General features: G+C 52.0%; 1 protein-coding gene across 4 annotated transcripts in view; it reads left to right on the top strand.

Moving 5' to 3' along the window:
• The window catches only part of MICU1 (mitochondrial calcium uptake 1), a 195,507-nt gene that overhangs the window by 54,393 nt on the left and 113,221 nt on the right, over positions 1 to 27,893 (top strand). For all 4 annotated transcript variants that reach the window (XM_054174645.1, XM_054174644.1, XM_054174646.1 and 1 more), the window contains 2 exons: positions 8,896 to 9,058; positions 26,024 to 26,067. In XM_054174645.1, the coding sequence (XP_054030620.1) occupies positions 8,899 to 9,058; positions 26,024 to 26,067 (204 nt within the window). In that variant the 5' untranslated portion in view covers positions 8,896 to 8,898. The remainder of the gene's footprint in view (positions 1 to 8,895; positions 9,059 to 26,023; positions 26,068 to 27,893) is intronic.

Genomic DNA, 27,893 nt, shown 5'->3' with positions numbered 1-27,893 from the left:
TGACTGGTTCTTTCCCTCCTGTACTAGGCAGGGAGGAATGTGTCCACACTTTCCAAACAAGCCGTGAGCCAAGCATGGAGGAGTGCCCAAAGCTCTGTGGGGTTGATGTGCAGCCTGGATCCCTTCGCCGTCCACAGCTTTCCTTCCTGCTGCTCAGAAGCAGCAATTTCAGCAGGGAGAGCACTGCTTAAAACAGGCTTCACAATCTTTTGGTCAACATCAGCCCTTTTTGCTCCTGCCTTGAGACAAAATGTACCTTCTGTGACCTGAGTGGCAGCGTTGCTTTTGCTCCATCGAATCCAGGATGGGTCTGGTAGTCTCCTGGGTGCCAGGCAGCGAGACACTGCAGCAGGTTGCTCAGAGAGGTAGTAGAGGCCCCATCCCTGGAAGTTTTTAAGGCCAGGCCGGATGGGGCTCTGAGAAACCTGATCTAGTGTGAGGTGTCCCTGCCCGAGGCAGGGGGTGTTGGAACTGGCTATCTTTGAGGTCCTTTCCAGCCCTGGCAATTCTGTGCCTCTGTTTGAGCAGCTCCATCGTGGGCTCGGTGTTTGATCAGTGGCTTCCCCAGTGAGTCATCTCAGGAGGTATGCTTGGACGTTTCCAGCTCAGATGGCAGAGGAAGGTGTGCCCCAGCTCCTGACTCAGAATCAGGGCTGCTCCCAGGATGTGCTGCTCCCCTAATCGCTTGTGTGACACCTCAGGAGCTCCTGAGGCATGCTGTGTGTAAAACAACCACCCACCCCCCGGCAGGAAAAGCCCTTTCCAGCTTCTCCCTTCAGGAGCTGAAAATCCTGTGGGGTTCCCTAGGGGGGTAGGGGGGAAATCCTAAATAAGCTTAATTGAAGGTGTTTAACACTTGTTTGTTATCCTAATGCTGCTTTTAATGAAGATGATGATTAGTGGTGAAATAACAAATCAGGCATGACATTGCTGGTTTGGGCAGTGAGTCAGTGCAGAGGAAGCCGAGATACAAATCACTCAGCGGCTGGCGTGGGGATGGTTCCAGGGCATGTGCTGCTCTGCAGCCTGTGCACTGCCTCCACAAGGGAAGGAAAGGACAAGGTGGCTGTGAGAGGCTTTTTGTAGTTTGAAAGCTAATGAGTAACAATATGTGATGTGAGTGGGCTGAGGTGTTAATTAGTTTGCTCCAAGAGTCTGCATGCAGCATTAGGACTGCTTTATCAAGCTAGACTTGCAGAGTTTGCTGGGTCCTGCAGGTATGCTGCCTGGGGAGTCCTAGTCCTGCTGAGGCTTTCTTTTGGCATGCAGGCCAGGAGGAAACCCAAAGAACCTGAATCCTAATTAATTTACCCAGCTAAAATGTGCATGGTGGAGCTGGGCTGCCAGAGATTCCCTTCGCTCAGGGAGGCTCTGGTGGTGCCCTGGAAGTGAACTGAGATGTTAATGTGGAGCTTTGTTTTCATCTCTACACAGGGCTTAATTTTGTTTTTCCTTTTAACCAGAGGCTTAGCATAAACATTGGCTGTCTGGGCAGCAGCTTTGCTCCTGGAGAGCAATAGGGATTGCTTGCTTACCTTTCACCTCCAGTAGATACACCCTTAATAAATGCCAGAAAGGGACTTTTCCCTTTTGGTCACAGAATCTCCCTGGAGGCCCCTGATGACACGAGGCTGTGGTTCTGGCTTGGGCAGGCTGAGAATTTGGGGCAGTTCTCCACTGTGTCAAGTTCTGGTGTCCCCAACACAAGGACGACAAACTGTTAGAGTGGGTCCAGAGGAGGGGCACAAAGGTGATCAGAGGACTGGAATTACCTCTCCTGTGGGGACAGGCTGGGACAGTTTGGGCTACAAGAAAGCTGGGGTGAGCTTTCTACAAGGGCTTGTAGTGGTAGGACAAGGGGTAATGGCTTTAAGCTGGAGGAGGGGAGATTCAGACTGGATGTTGGGAGGAAATCCTTGACAGTAAGGGTGGTGAGACACTGGAGCAGGTTGCTCAGGGAGGTTGTGGATTCCCCCTCCCTGGGGGTGTTCAAGGCCAGGTTGGATGAGGCCTTGAGCATCCTGGGCTAGTGGAAGGTGTCCTTGCCAGTGGCAGGGGGATTGGAACGAGATGGCCTTTAAGGTCCCTTCCAACTCAAGTGATTCTATAATCAAGGACAAGTGCAGGAGGTCATGAGAGGAGGAAAGACTTGGCTGGGTTGATTGATTGTTTTTATTCCCAAATTGTTTTGAAGCAGTGGGAAAAAAAATCCTCACAAATGATGTAAAGCTGGGGAGGGACTTTTTAGGGTGCCAGGTAATGATAGGACTGGGGGGAACAGGGAAAAAAACCCTAGAAATGGGGAGATTGAGATTGGATGTGAGGAAGAAGTTGTTCCCCAGGAGGGTGCTGAGAGCCTGGCACAGGCTGCCCAGGGAGGTGGTGGCAGCCTCCTGCCTGGAGGTGTTTGCAGCCAGGCTGGATGTGGCTGTGAGCAACCTGCTGTGGTGTGAGGTGTCCCTGGCCATGGCAGGAGGTTGGGACTGGCTGAGCCTTGAGGTGCCTTCCAACCCTGACAATTCTATGATTCCATACACGTGTGCCTTTAACTCCACACTTGTGCAGTGAGAACAGGGCACCCATAGTATCACCCACGATGTCTCTAGCACCCTGGCTTGAATCAATGAGTTCTTTGCATTTGCAGGGTCTTGACTGTCCCCTTCTTGACCTGGCTTCATGTTCAATCCAGTCTTGAAGTCAGAGGGCTGAGTTCTAGCATATTGGTTAGGTTTTGCCAGCTGATTAGATCATGTCAATGAAAATGAGGTAATTGTGAGTTCAGCTGCAGGCAAAAGGGAAGAAGAAGTCACTGAGTTTGCTCACTTCTTGTTGGAAAGTTTGAGGGAGAAGTGTGATAAGAACAGCCTGCAAGGCACTAAACAAGTGGCTTAGATGCTGCTTTGGTTTGGGGTCCAGGCTGCTTTATTCCAGCCTGTTGTTCCTCATATTTTTATGTTAGGACTGTATTTGTCCTGAGGTTTGTAGCTTTGTGCATGTCACAGCCAGTTGCTGGCACTCTAAAGGATGCAGATGATTAGCGGTAGCTGGCCATGAAACTGGGAGGAGCTGTACACAATTGTGTTCCTTTTTGGATCTGAAACTCCAGCCTCTGAAGAGGTCATACCTGTTTCTTATACTGCAGTGGGCTTGGAGCAGCTGCTTTGAGCTGTTGTGGAGATGGGAGGTCAGCTCTCTTCAGCCAGACCTCTCAGACTTGGCATCAAAAGATGAAAGTCATGAAAAATCTTTAGTTTCCTGCTTTGCTGTCTGGTGCTGCCTGGGGACTCAATGCAAGGTGAGACAGGCAGCTTTCCACCTGCTGCACACTTAGGTCCTGGTATTATGATGGCATTCAACTGCTTTTGTTGGTGGGGAGGAAGCCCCAGACCACTTCTGTAGTCTCATGAAAGCACAGGCTGCAGGGAGACAACCTCAGGGTTTGCAGAGCTGTTGTGCTGTGTGCTGAGGCAGGAGCTTCTCTTATAGCTGGTGTTGGTTGTAAGCTTTTGTGAGCCACTCCACATTACTTTGGGAGCAACCTTGTAGGTGATAGTGTGGTTGAAATGAGCTGGCCCAGCACCCTGTCAGGCTGAGTCTTAAAACTGCCCAGTGTAGGGGAATCCACTGCTTCCCCTGGGAGATGATTCCAGTGTCTGACTAATCATCTAAGAAAGGGGTGCCTAGGTTCTGTTGTGGGTGATGATCATGGTGGAGTTGAGGATGCAGCTTGTACCTGAATAGAGTGTTGGAAAATTGCTGTGCCCGAAGTCAGAGCAAAATGTATTCTGTTTAACATCAGTAAAGCTGAGGCCTTGAGGGTTACCCTGGGCTTGAGGACAAGAAAGAGCTGGCAGCGAAGTTGATGGAGTGGCAGGGAGGAGTCCTCATGAAGATGTCAGGCAAGGAACAACAGTGCCTGTACTCAAAAAATGAGGAGAAAAGCAGCTGAGAGCAACAGGCCTGTCAGTAGCATCTTAGCTAGATCTTAGGGCAGACACAGAGGGAAGATGCATTGCAGATGTGAAGGTCAATGGGATCAAATGAGCCCTGAGTTCGGTTGGCAGAAGTGTTAGAGGCTGGTGCAGGGGTGGAGTTGCTGAGTTAAAGAGGTGCCACTCGGTGAGCAGCACTGAAAGCAAGCATTTGGTAGTGCCTGGCAGGAAGTTCTCCCACAGGCTTGCAAAGTTTGGAGTCACCTAAAGCCTCAAGCAGACAAGAGTTTTAGCTTGTGTGGAAGGGTGTTGTGGATGGAGGGAGCTGCTGGTCGAGGTCTGTAGTGCTGCTCTTGGCTCCAGTCCTGGCCTTGATGCTCTGGCTGCCTTTAGTTGTCTTGCTTGAAGTTAGAAATACTTCTCTCTGGTTTTGGCTGACCAGGGTGGGTGGGGTTTATTCATGAGATCAGGGCATGCCACAGGAAGTAGTGAGATATGGACCTGCAGTCTCAAGTCAAAAGATGCCTTTGGCCTAACGAGTGCCTGCTGGCCAGGTGGGACCTGGAGACAGGCAGCTGCAGCTGGCAAGAGCTGAGAGAAGCTCCTGTTGTTATCTCCTGGGGTTCAGCTGATAGCAACTTTTTAGGTGAACTTGCCTTGGTCTGGATGATCTCCAGAGGCCACTTCCAACCCCTACCATCCTCTGAAGGCCAGTGGCATCCTGGCCTGCATCAGGAACAGTGTGGCCAGCAGGAGCAGGGAGGTCATTGTGCCCCTGGACTCAGCACTGCTTAGGACACACCTTGAGTCCTGTGTCCAGTTCTGGGCCCCTCAGGTTAGGAAAGAGGTTGAGCTGCTGGAAGGTGTCCAGAGAAGGGCAACAAAGCTGGGGAGGGGTCTGGAGCACAGCCCTGTGAGGAGAGGCTGAGGGAGCTGGGGTTGCTTAGCCTGCAGAAGAGGAGGCTCAGGGGAGACCTTCTTGCTCTCTGCAACTCCCTGAAGGGAGGTTGTAGCCAGGTGGGGGTTGGTCTCTTCTCCCAGGCAACCAGCACCAGAACAAGAGGACACAGTCTCAAGCTGTGCCAGGGAAGCTTTAGGCTGGAGGTGAGGAAGAAGTTCTATACAGAGAGAGAGATTGGCCCTTGGGATGTGCTGCCCAGGGAGGTGGTGGAGTCCCCATCCCTGGAGGTGTTTAGGAAGAGCCTGGATGGGGTGCTTGGTGCCATGGGTTAGTTGATTGGATGGTGCTGGGTGATAGGTTGGACTCAATGATCTCAGAGGTCTCTTCCAACCTGGTTAATTCTATTCTATTCCATTTTACCTTTGCAATTGTTCTTAGTCCAGCTCCCTTATCTTTGGAGGTCCTTGTGAACTGGAGCAATGAACCCAGGATTAGGTTTGTTTGATTATAGGTGCAAAAGGGCTGGGGACAAAAATCCTTCTATGCAGGTGGCTGCAGGAAAGAGGGAGCTGGTTGCAGTGGCTGATGCAAGGGTATCTCTGAATTATGGAAAAGCTGTGGTGATGCTAAGAAGAGTGGGGAGAAAGCCTTAGGTGTTGTGGTTACAGCTAATGTTGTCTCTGGATGCATTTGCTGGAGGTCTGAGCTGGAATGAGCATGGAGCAGAGGCTTTGCACTCTCCAAGTTGCTTTACCAAAGCCTGGCTTGGGACATTGAAAGCCTTTGGTTTGTTTTATCCTGGAACTATGAGAAACTAGGGAGGGTGTCTGAGAAACATCAGTGTGGAGAAGCTGTTCAAGTTAAAGGACAAGGCTGAAAAACAATCAAGGCCTTAAATGATCTACAGCTGCCTTGGCAGCACCCTTGATCTCGTCTGTTCCCTTCCAGCACATCAGTGGGTTGTTGCTGGGGTTTGGGTTTTTCCCCTCCTGTGGCTCTTGGCCAGAAGTACTGCAGGTTTCAAGTACATTGTAGACTGTTAAACATGTAGAAGAAAAAGCTGGCCTAAGAAGGAAAGTTTTCTGCTCTAATACATTGTGAAGTGAAGGTCTTTGTGCCCTTTCCCTCCCTTGTGGCCCTATGGTGTGATTTTTGTTTATAAAAGCTTTCTGTTCTCTGTGATTAATTCCAGTTGTGTCCTGGGGAAAATGGTTCTAGGTACAAAGTAATCATTGCTGGCAGAGTTAGCAAGTGGCAGGTTGGTGGGGAGGGGAGGACTGAGGAAAGAATGGTACTGCAGCGTTGTGCCAAGGTGATAGAAGAGAGGGGAAAACATGAGGCTGGGTGTCAGAGCATCCAGCTGGTGGCTCCAAGTGGGTTTTGTCCAAGAGTCAGCTTGGAAGCAGAGATCTCTCCCAGGCCTCCAAGGCTTTTTGGGGTTTTTTTCCCCTTCATTTATTAATCACAAAGCCTTCAACACTGTGCTTAAAATGTTGTGCTGCTTTGGATTCAAAGATCTGATGCTAATGCCTTTTTCTTTTGTGTTCATGTTTCAAGGCACCTTCAGGGATTTTCAGGGGATGGTAGGGGTTGGAAGGGACCTTTGCAGGTCATCAAGTCCAGCCCCCCTGCCAGAGCAGGGCTGTAGAATCTAGTGCAGGTCACACAGGAATGCACCCAAACAGGGCTTGAAAGTCTCCAGAGAAGGAGACTCCACAACCTCTTTGGAGAGCCTGTTCCAGTGCTCTGTGACCCTTACAGTGAAGAAATTCTTCCTTATGTTGAGGTGGAACCTCCTGTGCTGGGTTAGGAACTGGCTGGAGGCTGAGCCCAGAGAGTGGTGGTGAATGGTGCCACAGCCAGCTGGCAGCCAGGCACCAGTGGTGTGCCCCAGGGATCAGTGCTGGGCCCCAGCCTCTTTAACATCTTCATTGATGATCTGGATGAGGGCATTGAGTCCATCAGCAGCAAGTTTGCAGATGACACCAAGTTGGGAACAGATGTTGGTCAGTTAGAGGGTAGAAAGGCTCTGCAGAGGGACCTCGACCGACTGCACAGATGGGCAGAGGCCAACAGGATGGCATTCAACAAGTCCAAGTGCCAGGGGCTGCACTTTGGCCACAGCAACCCCATGCAGAGCTACAGGCTGGGGTCAGAGTGGCTGAGAGCTGCCAGACAGAGAGGGACCTGGGGGTGCTGATTGACAGCTGCCTAAACATGAGCCAGCAGTGTGCCCAGGTGGCCAAGAGGGCCAATGGCATCCTGGCCTGCATCAGGAACAGTGTGGCCAGCAGGAGCAGGGAGGTCATTGTGCCCCTGTACACTGCACTGGTTAGGCCACACCTTGAGTCCTGTGTCCAGTTCTGGGCCCCTCAGTTTAAGAAGGACATTGAGACACTTGAAGGTGTCCAGAGAAGGGCAACAAGGCTGGGGAGAGGCCTTGAGCACAGCCCTGTGAGGAGAGGCTGAGGGAGCTGGGGTTGCTTAGCCTGCAGAAGAGGAGGCTCAGGGGAGACCTCATTGCCCTCTACAACTGCCTGAAAGGTGGTTGTAGCCAGGTGGGGGTTGGTCTCTTCTCCCAGGCAATCAGCACCAGAACAAGAGGACACAGTCTCAAGCTGTGCCAGGGGAGGTTTAGACTCGAGGTGAGGAGAAAGTTCTTCACCGAGCGAGTCGTTCGTCATTGGGATGTGCTGCCCAGGGAGGTGGTGGAGTCACCGTCCCTGGAGGTGTTCAAGGGGAGATTGGATGTGGCACTTGGTGCCATGGTCTAGTTGTGAGGTCTGTTGGGACAGGTTGGACTTGATGATCCTTGGGGTCTCTTCCAACCTTAGTTATACTGTGAGACTGTGTGATACAGCCATTGTCCCTTGACTGTCACAGGGCACAAGTGAGTGGAGACTGCTCTGTCCCTTCCTTCCTGACCCCCAACCCTCAGATATTTATAGACATTGATTAAATCCCCTCTCAGTCTTCTCCAGACTGAACAGCCCCAGGGCTCTCAGCCTTTCCTCATCAGGCAGTGCTCCTGTCCCTTCATCATCCTTGTAGCCTCTGTTGGACTCCCTCCAGTCGCTCCCTGTCCCTCTTGAAGTGGGGAGCCCAGAGCTGGGTGCAGTCTTCCAGGTGTGGTCTGAGCAGGGCAGAGCAGTGGGGGAGGACAATCCCCCTCAAATTTGCACAAGCTGCCAGCTTTGGCAAAGCAGTAATGCTGTCAGTCTGAATTTTGTAAGTGCCTGGTGAGTTCCTCTGTGTGCAAAGTGTGCTCACTTTGTTCAGGGGTTTGTCTCTTCCATCCTGAAGAGTCAAAACTTGTCAGTAGTTTTGTTCCCTGGACCCTTTGTGCTTGCTCTGAATCCTGAGCTGGTATTTCCCATTTTCCTGCTAGTTCAGAGGTTGAGGATAGAGTTTTGGAGCCTTGGAGCACTATTTCTTTGAAGTGGTGTGCTGCTGCAGAGTTGCTTCAGAGGACTAAGGCTGGCTGCTAACGTAGGTGTTGAGGGAGGAACACTCTTGCCCCTCTACTCTGCCCTGGTCAGTCCTCACCTGAAGTGCTGTGTCCAGTTCTGGGCTCCCCAGTTGAAGAGAGACAGGGAAATACTGGAGAGAGTCAAAGGGATGGCTAAGGGAGTGACTAAGGGAATAGGAGATCTCCCTTATGAGGAAAGGCTGAGAGACCTGGGGCTGCTTAGCCTGGGGAAGAGCAGCCTGGGAGGGGATCTGGTCAGGGTGGGTGTTAGGAAGATGGGGCCAGTCTCCTCACTGGGGCCCACTGACAGGACAAGGGGCAGTGGATACAAACTGGAAGTTCCACCTCAACAAGAGGAGCAACTTCTTTGCTGTGAGGGTGCTGGAGCTCTGGAGCAGGCTGCCCAGAGAGGTTGTGGAATCTCCTTCTCTGGAGGGATTCCACACCCTTGAGGACACTGTGATGCTGGGCAAGCTGCCGTGGGTGCCCTGCTTTGGCAGCGGGGTCGGGCTGGACGCTCTCCAGAGGTCCCTTCCAATCCCCATGTTTCTGTGAACCATGCACATCTCATGCTGGTTTCATTTCATTTCCAGGTGATGGAATATGAGAACAGGATCAGAGCCTACTCCACACCAGACAAAATCTTCAGGTACTTTGCCACGTTGAAAGTGATCAACGAGCACGGGGAGTCGGAGGTGTTCATGACGCCGCAGGACTTCGTCCGCTCCATCACGCCCAACGAGAAGCAGCCAGAAAGTGAGTGATGGCTGTGCAGTGAGGGGAGGCCCCCAGACAGGGAAGGGGGATAAACCTGCTGGCCACCCTTCTCTTGGTGCACCCCAGGATCCCATTGGCTCTCTTGGCCACAAGGGCACATTGCTGTCCCATGCAGAACTTGCTGTCCACCAGGACTCCAAGGTCTTTCTCTGTGGGGCTGCTTTCCAGCAGGGCAGCCCTAACCTGTACTGGTGTCTGTTCTTCTACCCCTATACTCTGCCCTGCTGAGACCACAGCTGAAATACTGTGTCCAGTTTTGGGCTCCCTAGTTCAGGAGACAGGGATCTGCTGCAGAGAATCCAACAGAGAGCCACGAGGGTGATTAGAGGGCTTGAGCACCTCCCCAGTGAAGAGAGACTGAGAGCCCTGGGGCTGTTGAGTCTGGAGAAGGCTGAGAGGGGATCTGATCAATGTCTATCAGTATCTGAGGGGTGGGTGTCAAGTGGTGGGGGCCAAGCTCTTTTGGGTGGTGTGCACTAATAAGACAAGAAACAACAGGTCCAAGCTTGAACACAGAAGGTTTCAGCTCAACATGAGGAGAAACTTCTTTCCAGTGAGGGTGCCAGAGCCCAGGAGCAGGCTGCCCAGGGGGGTTGTGGAGTCTCCTCTGGAGACTTTCCAAACCCACCTGGATGCACTCCTGTGTGGATTACACTAAGTGATCCTGCTTTAGCAGGAGGATTGGACTTGATGATCTCTTGAGGTCCCTTCCAACCTCTAGTGCACTGTGATAAACCCTTCAGGCTCTGCTCACCTCATCGTTAAACTTACCAGAAAATTGTAGGCTGGTTTGGGTTGGAAGGGACCTTGGAATCTACCTCCCTTGTAGCCATTAGGGACATCTGCAACTAGAGCAAGGTGCTCAGAGCCCCAGACAGCCTCACCTGGAGAGGTTCTGGGGATGGGGCTTCCACCACCTCTCTGGGCAGCCTGGGACAGTGTCTGTGTTCAGTGGTAAAAAAAGTCTTCCTTCTCTGTAGTCTCAATCTCCCTCTTTAGTTTCAAACCATAGCCCCTTGTCCTGGCACAGCAGGCCCTGCTGAAAAGAGTGCCTCCAACTTTCTGATCAGCTCCTTTAAATATGGAAAGTTAAGGCAGCCCCAGAGCCTTGTGTTCTCCAGGCTGAAGAACCCCAACTCTTTTGGCCTGGCCTCACAGCAGAGGGCTTCCAGCTTTCCCATCACCGTTGTGACTTTCTCTGGCCTCACTCCAGCAGGTCCTTGTCTCTCCTGAGCTGAGGACTCCAGGGTTGGCCCCAGCACTGCAGGTGGGGTCTGAGCAGAGGAGCAGAATCCCCTCCCTCCCACTGCTGCCCACGCTGCTGGGGACCAGCCCAGGACAGCTGGCTGAGGGCTGTGAGTGTGCAGTGCTGGCTCATCTGCAGCTTTTCACCCAGAGAAAGACTGAGAGGTTGCCCTCAGCTCAAACAGTTTAAGAGCTGCTCATGAGGAGGTTGCTTTGGCAAGAAGGACCTCAGCAATAAAAGGCTCCAGGCAGTGCTATGTCCCCAGCTGAGTTACGATGCTGCTGGCCAGGGGGCAACTCACCTCTGCCAGTTTCAGATTCTCTGTGCACTGCAGGGAATCATAGAATCAGTAAGTTTGGAAAAGACCTGAGAGATCATCAAGTCCAACCTGTCACCCAACACCCCATGACTAATTAAACCATGGCTTCAAGCGCCACGTCCAATCCCTTTTTGACTCTTACTGGAGCTGCCTTCACTGATGTAAAGTCAAGCCCCACAAACTGGACCAGCTTGTGAAGTTCTCCTGTTCACACTGTCTCAAATGCAATTTTTCCCTCATAGAGTCAAACAGAAAAACAATCCCAATTATTCTATTATGTTATTACCTAGAGCAAAGGCATTGCAATTGTCAATGATTTGAAAGATCTTAGTAATTTCAAGATTTCAAATGTCTTCTTAAATATTAGAGCTGAATTCCAGATCTAGGTCAGATCTTTCAGGCATTTCTTATACATAAATTGTTATTCAGGTTAATCACATTGCAGTGTTTTAATCCCCAATAGAGGAAGAAGTCTCTCTATCAATACAGTGCACCTGAGCCTTTCTTGTTACAGGCTGCACTGGGGTTAATTGTGTTTCGGTAGTAAAAGAAACCTGGAGACATGATAGAAAGCAACAGGAATAATTTCAGGCAACTGTACTGAAAGCTGAGCAGCCTTAAATGTTTTGAAAGCTCACTGGCTGCAGTACCTGGCTGAGGTTTGACAGGCAGCAGAGAGGAGAGGTGAGGGTTCTGCTTTATTCCTGATCTGGAAAGCAAAGTCTTGAGCCAGGGCTTGGGTGTTGAGGGGAGGCAGGAGGGGCTTGAGGGGAGGCAGGAGGGGCTTGAGGGGAGGCAGGAGGGGCTTGAGGGGAGGCAGGAGGGGGTTGGGGGAGGCAGGAGGGGCTTGAGGGGAGGCAGGAGGGGGTTGAGGGGAGGCAGGAGGGGGTTGAGGGGAGGCAGGAGGGGCTTGAGGGGAGGCAGGAGGGGCTTGAGGGGAGGCAGGAGGGGGTTGGGGGAGGCAGGAGGGGGTTGAGGGGAGGCAGGAGGGGCTTGAGGGGAGGCAGGAGGGGGTTGGGGGAGGCAGGAGGGGCTTGAGGGGAGGCAGGAGGGGCTTGAGGGGAGGCAGGAGGGGGTTGAGGGGAGGCAGGAGGGGGTTGAGGGGAGGCAGGAGGGGGTTGAGGGGAGGCAGGAGGGGGTTGGGGGAGGCAGGAGGGGGTTGAGGGGAGGCAGGAGGGGCTTGAGGGGAGGCAGGAGGGGCTTGAGGGGAGGCAGGAGGGGCTTGAGGGGAGGCAGGAGGGGGTTGAGGGGAGGCAGGAGGGGGTTGAGGGGAGGCAGGAGGGGGTTGAGGGGAGGCAGGAGGGGGTTGGGGGAGGCAGGAGGGGGTTGAGGGGAGGCAGGAGGGGCTTGAGGGGAGGCAGGAGGGGGTTGGGGGAGGCAGGAGGGGCTTGAGGGGAGGCAGGAGGGGCTTGAGGGGAGGCAGGAGGGGGTTGGGGGAGGCAGGAGGGGCTTGAGGGGAGGCAGGAGGGGGTTGAGGGGAGGCAGGAGGGGGTTGAGGGGAGGCAGGAGGGGTTTGGGGGAGGCAGGAGGGGGTTGAGGGGAGGCAGGAGGGGCTTGAGGGGAGGCAGGAGGGGGTTGGGGGAGGCAGGAGGGGGTTGGGGGAGGCAGGAGGGGGTTGGGGGAGGCAGGAGGGGTTTGGGGGGAGGCAGGAGGGGGTTGAGGGGAGGCAGGAGGGGTTTGGGGGGAGGCAGGAGGGGGTTGAGGGGAGGCAGGAGGGGTTTGCCTGTCTCCTGTTTTGCAGAACATTCATGTTTTGGGTGAGAAGTGGGAGATCAGGTTTCTTGGTCTCCCACAGTGCATCTCAAAGAGCAAAAGAGGCTTTTGTCAAAGTGAAACTCCTCTCTGCAGGCACTCAGGAAGGATGTCAGCCCCCAAGTGTTAACTTTTTGCCAGTGGGGTTTGTGTACAAACTGAAACTGTTTGGATGTCTTGCCTGACAGCTGCTGAACAAGTACCACATACACGCGCTTAGAGAACAGCAGTGTGAAGTGTGTGCAGGAGGGGAGGAACAACACAAGCCTGGCTTTAGTATTAAAAGCAGGATGGTGAAATCATTAATCATCAGGTTCCCATCAGGTCCTGCCAATGGCTGTGATTCTTGTATGAGTTATGTGGTTTCATTTTGAGTGAAGAAGTTGGAGCAGTAGCCAGAAGGTAGTGTTCATTCCCCCAGTACCTGAAGGGGGCCTGCAGGAAGGCTGCAGGGGGGCTGTTTAGGCCTGCAGTGATAGGATGAGGGGCAGTGCTTTGAAATTAGGAGAGCAGATATGGATTGGATTTGAGGAACAGCTTCTGCAGCATGAGGGTGAGGGAACACTGGAACAGAGGTTGCCCAGGGAGGTAGTTGAGGCCCCATCGCTTGAGCTATTCAAGGTGAGGCTTGGCAAGACTCTGAGCAACCTGATCTAGTGGAGGATGTCCCTGGTGACTGCAGGGAGGTTGGACTGGATGACCTGTGGAGGTCCCTTCCAACCCAGCCCATTTTATGACAGATGCTGAAGTTGTGTGTCATCATCTCCTCTGTTGAGGCTCCTTCAGCTGGTGCTTTGAAAAGCACCTGCCTGAGTGTGAGTTTTCATAGCCAATAATTTTGTCACCCAGCTTGAAAACAGAAAGTTCAAAACCTGTGGTTCTGGCTTGCTCCTCCCAAGGCACATAGGTGCTTGGTGTGTCTTGGAATGTGCTCAGGGAACAGCTGCTTTGGAGACAGCAAAAGTGACTGATGGGCAATCATTCCTCAGCCTTAGCCACCAACTTCCCATTGTAACCATCACTGTCCTGCCTCCTGAGCCGCTGAAGTGGCCCCCAGTGAAGCCTGTCTCCTCCTGAGGTGCCTGCAGATGCTGCCAGCCAGTGACACAAAGCAGCCTGCAAAGGAAGAAGACTGCAGTGCTGCCCTCGGTGGTGCTCACCAGTGCTCTTGGAGGCTGGAATGAGATGGGAATTGAGCTTTGGCTGCCCATCAGCAGGCCAAGCAGGGTAGATCTTGCTGGTTTGGAAATCTCTCTTGAGGACATTGCCATCATGGACTTGCTTGTAGACAGAGCTGCTGGCAGGGGGGGTGTCTCTGAGCGCTGTACCTCAGGGCAATCACAGCAAATGGGTTGTGTAACACACAATGAACAGTAGGAGAGGAGCACACACCACAGTGAACTCAAACCAGCCATAACCTTGGCCCCAAGTGCTTTCAAAGCTGGTAGTGAAACAGAGAAGACAGGTCTGACTTCAACCCCAGAGGTTCCAGGAGGAACCTGCTGGCAGATGTATTAGAATAGACCCGGTTGGAAGAGACCTCTGAGATCATCCAGTCCAACCTATCACCCAGCACCATCTGATCAACTCAACCATGGCACCAAGCACCCCATCCAGGCTCTTCCTAAACACCTCCAGGGATGAGGACTCTACCACCTCCCTGGGCAGCACATCCCCAGGGCCAATCTCTCTTGCTGGGAAGAACTTCTTCCTAACCTCCAGCCCAAACCTCCCCTGGCACAGCTTGAGACTGTGTCCTCTTGTTCTGCTGCTGGTTGCCTGGGAGAAGAGACCAACCCCCACCTGGCTACAGCCTCCCTTCAGGGAGTTGTGGACAGCAATGAGGTCTCCCCTGAGCCTCCTCTTCTCCAGGCTAAGCAACCCCAGCTCCCTCAGCCTCTCCTCACAGGGCTGTGCTCCAGACCCCTCCCCAGCTTTGTTGCCCTTCTCTGGACACCTTCCAGCAGCTCAACCTCTTTCCTAACCTGAGGGGCCCAGAACTGGACACAGGACTCAAGGTGTGGCCTAAGCAGTGCTGAGTCCAGCCTTACTTCACATCCATTTGGGGCTTTTGACTCACAGGATAATCTCAGCCATAGATTCGTAGGGAAATGCTGGGGCTGCTTTCTTTTTGTCATGACTTGGGTGTACCTTCTGCCAGGGCTGGAGCATCCTGCCTTCATCCCAGGGTGTTGTAGTGGTGTATCCTGGAGAGCTCCCTGGAGACCCCATTAAGGTAGTGGCATAGCCTGCTGTGACTGTACTAGCTCCGCCGGTTAATCACTGAGTTGTTTTGGTGGGAAGAGACCTTTTAAGATCAAGACCAAACCAGCACTGCCAAGTTCACCACCAGACCATGTCCCTCAGCACTGCCAAGTTCACCACCATACCATGTCCCTCAGCACTGCCAAGTTCACCACCAGACCATGTCCCTCAGCACTGCCAAGTTCACCACCAGACCATGTCCCTCAGCACTGCCAAGTTCACCACCATACCATGTCCCTCAGCACTGCCAAGTTCACCACCAGACCATGTCCCTCAGCACTGCCAAGTTCACCACCATACCATGTCCCTCAGCACTGCCAAGTTCACCACCATACCATGTCCCTCAGCACTGCCAAGTTCACCACCATACCATGTCCCTCAGCACTGCCAAGTTCACCACCAGACCATGTCCCTCAGCACTGCCAAGTTCACCACCAGACCATGTCCCTCAGCACTGCCAAGTTCACCACCAGACCATGTCCCTCAGCACTGCCAAGTTCACCACCAGACCATGTCCCTCAGCAGCCCATCTGTACAGCTTTTAAATCTCTCCAGGGATGGAGCCTCCACCACTGCCCTGGGCAGCCTGGCCCAGGGTTTGACAACCCTTCCAGGGAAGACATTTTTCCTGATGTCCAACCTAAACCTCCCGTGGTGCAACCTGAGGCTGTTTCCTCTTGTCTTATTGCTTGTTACTTGGGACATGAGACCAACCCTACCTCCAACTTCCTTTCAAGGAGTTGTAGAGAAGAAAAAGATCTCCCTTCAGCCTCAGATCTCTTAGCTGCTCCTCACAGGACTTGTGTTCAAGGCCCTTCACCGGTGTGCTGCTCATCTTCGGACAGGCTCCAGCACCTCAGTGCCCTCCTTGAAGTGAGGGAGTGCTTGAACTGAACTGAACAGCCACACTAACACCAAGGGTTTCCAGGAGGTGTTGGAGAGATTTGTGCTGCAAAGCAGTAGCTTTCCAGTGAATTAATGCAGTCCTGCCTAAGCAGTCTGAGAGGGGAGGAGGACAGGGGAGGCTCTGTGTGCTCAAACTGCTGCTCTCTGTTTTGGTGCATAACTTCTTGTTAACGTGCCTGCCATTTTATTGGGAGAGAAGATGCTGCAGAGTGGAAGTGGAGTAATGAGATATCTGAGTGCTGCTCTGCTGCTGAGGTACCCTCTGCCTGCTTCATCTTTATGGATTAGCAGGGGAAAGTTTGATTTATTGTCCATAAAGTGTCAATTGACTTCTGGGCTGCATTGTGCTAGCTTGGGCAAAATTAATGCCAACTCATGAGCTCCTCTGGATTGCTTTTTCTTAGTAAATCAGGAAAACCTTTCTGCTGTTGCTTTCTCCAGGAGACAAGATGTACTTAAGGTGCAGCACGTTCGTGCTGAGCTTGGAGGTGTCTGGCAGTATAAGCTGAAGAATGGCATTCAGCTTGGAAGCTCCTTCAAAATAGCAAGAGAACCATTTCTTTAGGTGCTATCTGGAAAGCCCAAGCCCCAACAGAAGCATGAGCAGTGATATCTGCTCCCTGCAGTCCTCTGCTGTGTTTTTCCTCCTACTTCCTCTGGTAGCTGAGAGGTTGGTCTGCTCCAAGGCTGGCTGAACAGAGATGGTTGCTTTGTACCTGGCCCTTGCTCGGTGCTCCAGCTCAAAACCAGCTAAAAATACTGCATCTGTGGTGGGAAGGGTTTGCAGAATCCCTCTTTTAGATGTTGCAACTCAGGTGGGCTTTCCCTGAAACAGGCTCCTGAAGCCATCTCACCCAACAGGAGCTGGAGCTGCCTGCTGCTGGAAGGTCATTGGTGGCACAGTGCTCTGTAGCCCTACCAAGCTGATGGCCTGAATAAATGTTTCCCTGTGCTTGGACCTGCTTGCTGGTGGCCTCCCCAGTCCTCTTCTCTGTTTCTGTTGTCTCTGTTTCCATCCTGCATGGATTGTTTTCCTGAGCAAAGTGAGTATTTCAGGGCATGCTGGACTGAAAAGGAGCTGCTTCTCAGCTAGTCTGAGGATATTGTTGCCTTTGCAATAAGGCTTCATAGCTCATCACAGCAGTCTGTAGTGAAGACAACTCTGACCCAAAGCAGTCTTCCTCTTCCATCCCTGTCTTAACCTCCCTGGTTAACCCTGACTCCTGCCACCTGAAAGAAACCTTTCTAGCTCCACCACACTGTGCTGCAGCTCAAATATCTTGGAAATGCCACAAAAGGTTTTTCCTTTCAGTTTTTCTGTTGTCTGCAAGAAGCCATCAAGGTACTGCTGAAGCTCAGCCAGAAGCAGCAGCTGCGCCCCTGCAGCCTCTGTGCAGGTTGGTGTTGGAGGAGAGGAGCTGCGGAGGACAGAGCTGATTCCTGGGCACCTGACTGGACTGTGTGGCTTGATTCTTGGTTTTTCAGTGGTTTGGATTTTGTGTCTGGACTTCATAGAATAGAATACATAGAATAAATCAGGTTGGAAGAGACCTTCAAGATCACCGCGTCCAACCCATCAACCAATCCAACACCACCCAAACAACTAACCCATGGCACCAAGCACCCCATCAAGTCTCCTCCTGAGCACCTCCAGTGATGGCAACTCCACCACCTCCCCAGGCAGCCCATTCCAATGGGCAATCACTCTCTCTGTATAGAACTTTTTCCTAACATCTAGCCTGAACCTCCCCTGGCGCAGCCTGAGACTGTGTCCTCTTGTTCTGGTGCTGGCTGCCTGGGAGAAGAGACCAACATCCATCTGTCTACAACCTCCCTTCAGTTAGTTGTAGAGAGCAATAAGGTCACCCCTGAGCCTCCTCTTCTCCAGGCTAAGCAACCCCAGCTCCCTCAGCCTCTCCTCACAGGGCTGTGCTCCAAGCCCCTCAACAACCTTGTTGCCCTTCTCTGGACTCGTTCCAGCAACTCAACCTCCTTCCTAAACTGAGGGGCCCAGAACTGGACACAGGACTCGAGGTGCGGCCTAACCAGTGCAGTGTACAGGGGCAGAATGACCTCCCTGCTCCTGCTGGCCACACTGTTCCTGATGCAGGCCAGGATGCCATTGGCCCTCTTAGCTGCCTGGGCACACTGCAGGCTCATGTTCAGTCTACCGTCAACCAGCACCCCTAGGTCCCTCTCAGCCTGACTGCTCTCAGCCACTCTGACCCCAGCTTGTAACTCTGCATGGGGTTGTTGTTCATGAGCAGCTGAGCACAAAGGTGGCTCCTGGGTTGTTGCAAGACTCTGGTGATCCTTGGCTTTTTTGAGTTAAGCTTGTAAATGATGAATGTGCTGTCTTGCAGAAACAGGAGCCAGCAGCTGTGCTACGTGCTCACCTGGTCTGCTGGGGAGGGGGAGTCCTGCCCAGCCATGGACAGATCTCCTGGAGCTTTCAACAGGCATATTTAAGACCCAGAAGGAAAGTAGAGAAGCTGAACTTGCCTTCTGGTTTGTTGATGGAGACTTCAGTTCTGTGTTATCCACCAAACACATCTGTGGGAGAGGCCTTCAGGGAAGGGATGTGAGTGAGAGGGAGAGGTGACGCTGTGGTTATCTCCTGAACCACGAGGCTGAATGAACGTTGGGGTTTGTGTGTGGAAACAGATCATGACTGGGCAAGAATCATCTCTGGAGCCTGGAATGCCTGATGTGAGGCCCCAGGAGCAAGGGAGAGGAGCATTTACCTGCAAGCTGATGTGATAATTGTCAGAGGAAACAAATAGTTAGGGCTTCCGTTGTAGTCGGTGTGGCAGATCAGTTGTGTTATCTCACGGAGAGACTGACTCGCCTGGTGGGGGTGGAGAAGATAGAAGAGAGCAAAGTAGTTCTTTGAGCAAAACAGTTCTGGGTTTGAACACAAACCTGAGAGCCATGCTCCCCTGAGAATTCTCAGGCAGCTCATTGTTTGCTTGCAGATTACATTCGAAATGCAGGGGGAATGCAAAACCAGGAGCTGGGTTGCAGCACTGGAGGGGAATACTTGGCACAGCTGGGGTTGCTTAGCCTGGAGAAGAGGAGGCTCAGGGGAGCCTATTGCTGTCTACAGCTACCTGAAGGGAGGTTGTGACCAGGTGGGGGTTGGTCTCTTCTCCCAGGCAACTAGCACCAGAACAAGAGGACACAGTCTCAAGCTGTGCCAGGGGAGGTTCAGGCTGGATGATAGGAAGAAGTTCTTCATGGAAAGAGAGATTGGCCATTGGGATGTGCTGCCCAGGGAGGTGGTGGAGTCCCCATCCCTGGAGGTGTTTAGGAAGAGCCTGGATGGGGTGCTTGGTGCCATGGCTTAGTTGATCAGATGGTGCTGGGTGATAGGTTGGACTGGATGATCTCAGAGGTCTCTTCCAACCTGGATAATTCTATTCTATTTTTTTGTCTCCTGCACCACATGTTGAGTGCATGGTGAGCAGGTTCTTCCTCAGGCTTGGGAATTAGCTCTTTTGCTCATCTTCACAGAATTGTCAGGGTTGTGAGGGACCTCAAGGATTATCTAGTTCTAGGCCACAGACACCTTCCACTTGGTCAGGTTGCCCAGACCCACATCCAGACTGGCCTTAAAAACTTCCAGGGATGAGGCTTCCACCACCCCCCTGGGTAACCTGTGCCAGTCTCTCACCACAGGCTCACAGGAAAAGAGAGTGGCCACATCCTCCTGACAGCCACCCTTCAGGTCTTTGTAGACACTGATCAGGTCTCCTCTCAGCCTTCTCTTCTCCAGCCCCAAGTCTCTCAGCCTCTCCTTGTAAGACAGTTGCTCCAGTGCCTTAACCATCCTGGTAGCCCTCCATTGAACTCTCCAGCAGTTCCCTGTGCCTCTTGAACTGGGGAGCCCAGAGCTGTACACAGTATTCCAGACGTGGTCTAACTAGGGCAGCTGTGTGGTGAAAGATGAGGTGTGGAGCAGTGTTTCCTGTAAGTAAAAGGCATATTCTGGGGCAGGTCATGGCAAAAACTCTGGGTTTGAGCAGAACCAAGCACCAAAGCCCAGATGCTCTGGGTGGTCACTGGAATAGCTGTGATGGGCACCACACTGCCTTCAGACATGGAATCATGGGATGGTCCAGGGTGGAAGGCACCTCCAAAGGCCATCCGGTCTGACCTCCCTGCAGTCAGCAGGGACATCCCCAACCAGATCAGGCTGCCCAGGGCCTTGTTGAGCCTCACCTTGAATATCTCCAGGGAAGGGACCTCAACCATCTCCCTGGGCAACCTCATCCAGTGTTCTACCACCCTCAGAGTGAAGACCTACTTCTTGATATCCAGTCTAAATCTGCCCTTCTCTGTTTTGAAGCCAGTCCTGCAGAGGCTTTGTGAAGCAGCCAGGTATCCTCCCGAAGCTATTTACGGATTTCATTGCTGTCTCTCTTGAAGGAAATCCTTTAATCCATTTCTGGGAGAGCAGTATTTCAGCCCTTGCTTTTCAGTGGAAGGTGGCAGAGCTCCTTTGAACTGTTAAATGTGGCCACTTGCTTGTGTCCCTGCAGCTCTCTGGCAGTGGCCCTGCCAGGGGATATTTGGTTTGTGAGGCTGTTGCTTCCAGACGATCCTGAGGTAGCCTTTGCTTTGCACACTGCCTTTTGAAGAGCAGGGCTGTAAGAGCTGGCCTTCTGTCCTTTCCTTCTTCAGATGGGAGTGTCCCCAGGCATGCAGTGTTGCCACGGGGTCTGTGCAGACTCTCAAGTCCTGTTGTGCACCTTTTGCAGGAAGAGCCTTTGGGTGTTTGGGGTTTTTTCATAGCACAGAATCAGAGAACGTTAGGGGTTGGGAAGGACTTCAGAAGCTCACCCAGCTCAACCCCCCTGCCAGAGCAGGATCACCTGGGGCAGGTCACACAGGAGCACATCCAGGTGGGCTTTTAATGTCTCCAGAGAAGGAGACTCCACCACCTCCCTGGGCAGCCTGCTCCAGGGCTCTGCCACCCTCACAGTGAAAAGGTTTTTGCTGTGTTCATGTGGAACCTCCTCTGCTCCACCTTGCACCCATTGCCCCTTGTCCTGTCATTAGCCATCACTGAGGAGAAAGTGGCTCCATCCTTCTGACAGTGCCCTTCACACCTTTATAAACATGCATGAGGTCACCCCTCAGGCTCCTCTTCTCCAAGCTATGGAGACCCAGCTCTCTTAGCCTGTCCTCAGAAGGGAGATGCTCCACTCCATCTCTGTGGTTCTGCGCTGGACTCTGGCAAGCAGTTCCCTGAGGCCCTTCTTGAACAGAGGGACTCGATATTCCAGATGTGCCTTCACCAGGATAGAGCAGAGGGGCAGGGGAGCATCTCCTGACCTCCTAACCACAGCCCTTCTAATCCACCCCACGAGGCCATTGGCCTTTTTGGGCACAAGGCCACACTGCTGGCTCATGGTCATTCTTCTGTCCACCCGGAGCCCCAGGTCACCTTCCCCTACATTGGGCTTTACATTATATAATGTAGGGAGAGAAAGACCACAGGCATCAGGCAGCAATCCCTCCTCTGTGTTAGTTACTGTCCTTTTGTCAGCTTTCAAGGCTTGTGGAAAGAGACCCAGGGAGGTCCCCAGGTGGCTGTAAGCTGGCAGCCGGACTCATTGATCTTGGAGGTGTTTTCCAACCAAAACAGTTCTGTGACTCTTAACTCCATAAAGAATGAAATGTATCAGAAGAAGGGAAAGGTCTGGAGGGAAGCTGTGTGCTTGGAAGGTATAAACATCTTTTATTCAGCTTTTGAATTGGCTTCCTCTCTCAGGGGCCATGGAAAGGAGAGTCTTGCAGAGGGACTCAGGTGTGCAGCTCGGTTCGCGCAGCGGAGCGGAGGGGGGATGGTTGTGCATGGCTGGGAGGAAGAGGGAGTGTGAAACACTGATAGGACCATGACACTGCTGCCTGCAGTGGGTGCCACTGCCTGCCACTGCTGATACAGTGCCATGGGAGCAGGCAGAAGTGGCAAACTTTTGTGCTGCACTGACACCCAAATGTCTCTCCCCCATCTCGGAGACAGGCACAAACCAGAGTGCCGTGTTTGCTTCTCGTCAGATGCCGTTCTGTCAGAGGGGGCAGAGATGGTGACAACTACATCTCTGTGGCTGCTGTGGTGCTCTTAGAAGTGTCTTCAGCAAACAAGGAAATGCTTGGAGCACTGAGGAGAGACTTGGCAGCGTCTACACCAGGCATGAGGGTTGAGATGCAGTTACCAAAAAGTTGTATGGAAGTCAAGCAGCAGGAGCAGGGAGGTGATAGGAGCAGGGAGGTGATAGGAGCAGGGAGGTGATAGGAGCAGGGAGGTGATAGGAGCAGGGAGGTGATAGGAGCAGGGAGGTGATTCTCCTCCTGTGCACTGCACTGGTTAGGCCACACCTTGTGTCCTGCATCCAGTTCTGGGCCACTCAGTTTAGGAAGGAGGTTGACTTGCTGGAAGGTGTCCAGAGAAGGGCAACAAAGCTGGGGAGGGGTCTGGAGCACAGCCCTGTGAGGAGAGGCTGAGGGAGCTGGGGTTGCTTAGCCTGCAGAAGAGGAGGCTCAGGGGAGACCTTCTTGCTCTCTGCAACTCCCTGAAGGGAGGCTGTAGCCAGGAGGGGGTTGGTCTCTTCTCCCAGGCAGCCAGCACCAGAACAAGAGGACACAGTCTCAGGCTGTGCCAGGGGAGGTTTAGGCTGGATGTTAGGAAGACGTTCTACACAGAGAGAGTGATTGCCCATTGGAATGTGCTGCCCAGGGAGGTGGTGGAGTCACCATCACTGGAGGTGTTTAGGAAGAGCCTGGATGGGGTGCTTGGTGCCATGGGTTAGTTGTTCAGGTGGGTTGGATTGGTTGATGGGTTGGACACGATGATCTTGAAGGGCTCTTCCAGACTGGTCTATTCTATTCTATTCTTGGAGTGAGGAGCCCAAAGCTGAACACAGCACTCAGGCTGTGGCCTCACCAGTCTGTGTTTCAGAATACTTACTTTTTCCCATGTATATATGTGTGTGTATATAATATATGTATATGAAAGAAAGGAATTGTTTGTTCTCCTTTCCTTGCTGCTCCTCTCCATCCACAGATTGCATTGGGCTGGAAAGGGACTTTCAAAGGTCATCTTGTCCAAACCCCCTGCAGTCAGCAGGGACACCTCCAACTACATCAGGCTGCCCAGGGCCACATGGAGTCTGATCTTGAATGTCTCCAGGGATGGAACCTCAACCACATCCCTGGGCAACCTGTTCTGGTGTTTCACCTTCCTCATTGTGAAGAAGTTCCTCCTGATGTCCAACCTAAATCTACCCTACTCTAGCTTCAAATCATGTCCTCAAACCACAAGACCTTGCAAGCAGTCCCTGCTCAGCCTTCCCCTTTGAATACTGAAATGTAGCTGTAAGGTCTCCCTGGAGCCTTCCCTTCTCCATACTGAACAAGCCCAATTCTTTCAACCTCTTCTTCACAGAAGAGATGCTGCAGCCCTCTGATCATCTTTGTGGTCCTTCTCTGGACCCACTCCAGCAGGTCCATGTCTCTCTTGTTTTGGAGGCCTCAGAGCTGGAGACCAGGAGCAGAGGGGCAGAATCACCTCTCTTGACCTGCTGGCCACGCTGCTTTTGATGCAGCCCAGGATGTGATTGGCCTTCTGGGCTTCAAGTGCCCACTGCTGGCTCATGCCCAGCTTCTTGTTCTCTGTTCATTTTGGATGTCCTTTGAAACCTGTTTGCTTTCCCAGCTGAGGGGGGGAGTGTGCCATTAGGACATACTTTCCCTTGCTATTTTCAGTCAGTGTCCTTTGCTAGCTTTCTGGGAGCACGTGTGTGGTGCTGGGCTGCCAGGGGTCTGTCTTGCAGTGCTATTTCCTGACGTGGGAACAGGAGGTGTGACTGAGAAATGACTTTATTATGACACACGGCCATCAAGCTCAGCTCAGCTTAGCGGTCAGCAGCCGAATGGATGGTCAGGGGCAAGCTCCAGCCTGATAAAGCAGCACATGTGTCAAATGAATCCTGCCTCCCAAAGTGGCAGCACTTACTGTAGTGCTTCTGTACCTGCAGCTTTGAGGTCAGAACTCCTCCTCAGAAGATGAAAGGGAGAAAATGTCTGTGGTTAGTCAATTTTCACTCTACTGTCAGCTGCAAAAAAGCATTGGGGATGTGCTTTCTGGCTTGAATATTCACACATCCAGAAAGCCCTCTGACAGTTGGCTTGACCTTTGACATTGGTGATGGAGGAGTTTTAGCTGCTTTGGCTTCAAAAGGTTGAGGAGGTCACCCTGCAGTGATTAATAATCCATTTTCTGCACCATAACCAAGATGAACCTTTGCAGTGGACAGGAAGAGTTTCATTACCTCCCTGCACAAGCAGATGAGCCACCAGGCATGGGAGAGCTTTGATTTGTGGGTTTTGCTGTGTTGGTGGTTTCTTCCCCCCATCTTTTTTCACTAATTTAAACTGAAATGAGGATCTGATCATTACCATAAAGAGTGGTAGGAAATGGAAGTGCTGCAGCTCTGCTGAGGGCTTTTATGCTTCAGAGCACCACAAATCTGCTCTCCAAGTTACTGGAAGTGCTCAGTTTGAGTTCTGCTCAATCTCTTCTCAGGGAGCATCTCCCTGACTTTGGATTGCCAGGCTCAGATAGTTAATCTTCCTGAATGCTTTTGTCATCTTGCCTATATCCAGCAGTGTGTGCCGGGCACTGCCGACTGGCTTGAGGGCTCTCTGCTTCAACTCTGCAAATGCTGGCCTGGGTTTTTCCCTCCCCCCTTCCCTCAAGATAGGAAAAAACCCATTTTGTGATGGCATGAGAGATTGAATTTACTGGTATAAATAACCCTTCTCCCTGCCTTCCTCCAAACTGCCCTTCCAGCTAAAGTGCTTTCCTTCTTATGAATGCAGCTGCAGCTTTGCCTTTGAGATCTGTTCAGGAGCAATTTTATGCTAAAGAATGAACAAGTGCTGTATTTATTTGGGGATAGCTCTGTGAATTATATCAGCAGTTTTCCCATTTGTGAGCCACTCAAAAGGTGTTACTGAAAACCAGTCAGTTTTCTGAACATGCTTATCACAGAATCCCAGCCTATGGAAGGGACTTGGAAGGGCCCTCCAGAGATGATCCAGTCCACCCCTCCTGCTAAAGCAGGGTCACCCACGGTAGGCTGCCCAGGATTGTGTCCAGGGGGAAATCAAAGAGATTCTGGAGGGAAGTCTCCCCAGAAAAGTAGACTCCACAGCCTCTCTGGGCAGCCTGCTCCAAGGCTCCAGCACCCTCACAGCAAATAGGTTTTTCTCATGTTCAGATGGAACCTCTTGGACTCCAGTTTGTGCCCATTGACCCTTGTCCCATCACTGGGTAGCACTGAAAAGAGTCTGGCCCCGTCCTCTTGCCCCCCACCCTTTGGCTCTTGCTAAGCATTGATCAGATCCCCTCTGGGGCTGCTCTTCCCCAGGCTCAACAGCCTCAGGGCTCTCAGCCTTTCCTCCTCACAGAGATGCTCCAGGCCTCTCAGCATCTTTGTGGCCTTCTCTGAGCTCTCTTCAGCAGTTCCTTGTCTCTCTTGAACTGGAGAGCTCAGAACTGGAGAACTGTACTCCAGATGTGGCCTCACTAGGGCAGAACAGAGCATCTTCCAGACTCTCCCTACTGAATGCATCCCAGGAGGTCAGTTGCTTTCTTGACCACGAGGGCTTTGTTACTGGCTTATGGTTGCCCACCAGCACTCCCAGACCCTTTTCTGCAGAGCTGTTTTCCAGCAGGTCACTCCTTACCTGTACTTGTGCAGGGGGTTATTCCTCCCCAGGTGCTGGACTCTGTACTTGACCTCTTGATCTTCATGAGGTTCCCCTCTGCCCAACTGTCTAGCCTGTCCAGGTCATGGCTGAAATACTGGCCTGGTAATGGTGAAGAAATCTTCCACTTTGGGGTGGGTATTTAATACTTTTGAGAGGTGCTGGGAGATGGAGCCAAAATAGAAATGGGTAGATTCAGGTTGGATGTTTAGGAAGAGATTCTTCCCCATGAGGGTGGTGAGACACTGCAACAGGTTGCCCAGGGAGGTGGCAGAAGCTCCATCCCTTAATGTTTTAAGGCCAGGCTGAGCAGCCTGATCCTAGTGTGAGGTATCCCTGTGCATGTCCAGGAGGTTGGAACTAGATGATCCTTGGGGTCCCTTCCAACCCTGACAGTCCTATGTGCTCCTCTTGGCCCTGCTGGAAAGAGGTTTTCTCTTGTGGTGCCAGGAGCTGATTGTATTTCCTGATCAAAATGCACAGTTACAAATGCTCAGTGCAGACAGAATTCCCTCTGGCCTTTTGTGCTCCACTGAGGTTATCCAGACAGCGTGTTTTCATCTTTACTCAAAGAGAAACCCCAGGAAATGCTTATTTTCACCCTCTCAGAGCATTACTTTATTTTTGGAAGTATCTGTCTTTGATTGTGGCTTTTTTTACCTCCTCCTTTCTCTTTCAGACCTGGGCCTGGATCAGTTCATCGTGAAGCGCTACGACGGGAAGGTGAGCACGTTAGGCTCTTCAGGCTCTCTTATTCAATTGCTATTTTAAACCTGGGTGTAAGTCAAAGGAACTGTTTGAAGTATTCTCTTCTGAGGTGGTTTTTGTTGTTCAGCTGCCTTTCAGTGCTTTGCCCATAAGGCAGAGGATTACTCTTTTTAAAGGGCTCTTATTTGCACCTTTACAGGCAACGTCTTTGCCTCTTCTTTGGCAGGGCTGGAAATTCAAGGCTGCAATCACATTTCCTGTAGAAGGAATATGTATTTTTATTTTAAAGGGATCTTATTTTCATGTTTACAGGCAGAATGTTACCTCTTCTTTGGCAGGGCTGGAAATTCAAGGCTGTCATAGCTATTTCCTTGCTGTGTGTTTATGACTCTGAGATTCCCACCTTGCACTGGGTCAGGGAGAACTCACTCAACCTTTCCCTTCCAGGCTCATCTCCAGATTCCTAAAGGAAGGAATCCCCACTTGTCTTTTTATTTGCATCCCAAGCATATCCTTCCCACTCCCCTCCCATCCAACAGCCTTACTCCCTTTCCCCTTGAACCCTTGGTCCCTCCTACAGCAGTCCACAACTGTTCTGGATGTTTGTGCTGTCATGATAGGTGTTGGTAAAATGCTGAGCATGCTCTGATCTAGTTGCCTGCCTGCATAAATGGAGCCATGCAGCACCCTACCTGTAACTGTGGAAATCAGAGACCCACTTTACCACACCATAATCCCACTGGTATGGAGAAGCATGGTAAAAGCAGCTCTGGCCCTCTGCCTGGCAGCTCACAGAGACTTCTTGATGGAAATAGCTGCAGGTTAGTTAGTTTTCCCATCATATCACCATGGGCACTTCAGCTCTTAGCAGCATTTTCATTTCATCTGCATCATCTCAAAGTCAAGCTTTTGTTTTCCCAGAGGTGGGGGAGGTCAGCATCTGATCCCTTCATTGCTAAGTGATGTTTCCAGAACTGACACAACCACATTCCAGGCTTTATATAAACACAGTGTGGGCTGAACGTGTGCCGTTCCTTGCCTTGTTTTGTGCTCAGTAGGGAAAGGGAAGGGCAGAAGGTGGTCAGATACCTGTGGTCCCTGTCACCATGGTGTACAAGTGCTCTGGTTACCCAGGCAGCAGAGCAACACTGTGCCTGCAGGCAGGCAGTTGGAAGGGAGTATTTTGGCAGCTAGTTTGGCTGTATATAGCCACGAAGCATGTTGTGAACACTTGTTTTCCTCTGCCACAAACCCAGTGTCTGCTTTTCATGATCAAAAAGAGCCCTGACCAGCCACCACCAAAGTACACACATGCCTTGCAAGTAGCAAATGGTGCTCCCTCTGGTTTCTGACACTCTGTTTTGCATCCCCTCACTTTCATCATTTTTCCCTTGTCAAGCTATCACACTCCTCCCCTAGGCTTTACATCAACAAGATTGGTTTGTAGGGAGGAAATACTGAAACCCACACTATTTTCTTTGCTAATCATTCCTCTGCTCTCAAGCACTCTGCAGCCAGTCCCTGTCACACTGGGTGAAAGAACCAAAGGCAGTCCCTTGGAACTCAAACTTTCTGTTCCTTTGCCCCCTCAGCACTGAGGGCTTCAATTGGCAGCCAGTTTGGATGTGATGGAGGCAGTCACTGTTTAGGCCACACCTTGTGTCCTGTGTCCAGTTCTGGGCTCCTCAGTTTAGGAAAGAGGTTGAGTTGCTGGAACCTGTCCAGAGAAGGGCAACAAAGCTGGGGAGGGGTCTGGAGCACAGCCCTGGGAGGAGAGGCTGAGGGAGCTGGGGTTGCTTAGCCTGCAGAAGAGGAGGCTCAGGGGAGACCTTCTTACTCTC

Source organism: Dryobates pubescens, chromosome 30 (genome assembly GCF_014839835.1).
Source record: "Dryobates pubescens isolate bDryPub1 chromosome 30, bDryPub1.pri, whole genome shotgun sequence".
Lineage (NCBI taxonomy): Eukaryota > Metazoa > Chordata > Aves > Piciformes > Picidae > Dryobates > Dryobates pubescens.
This window is presented reverse-complemented; position numbering and strand designations above follow the sequence as displayed.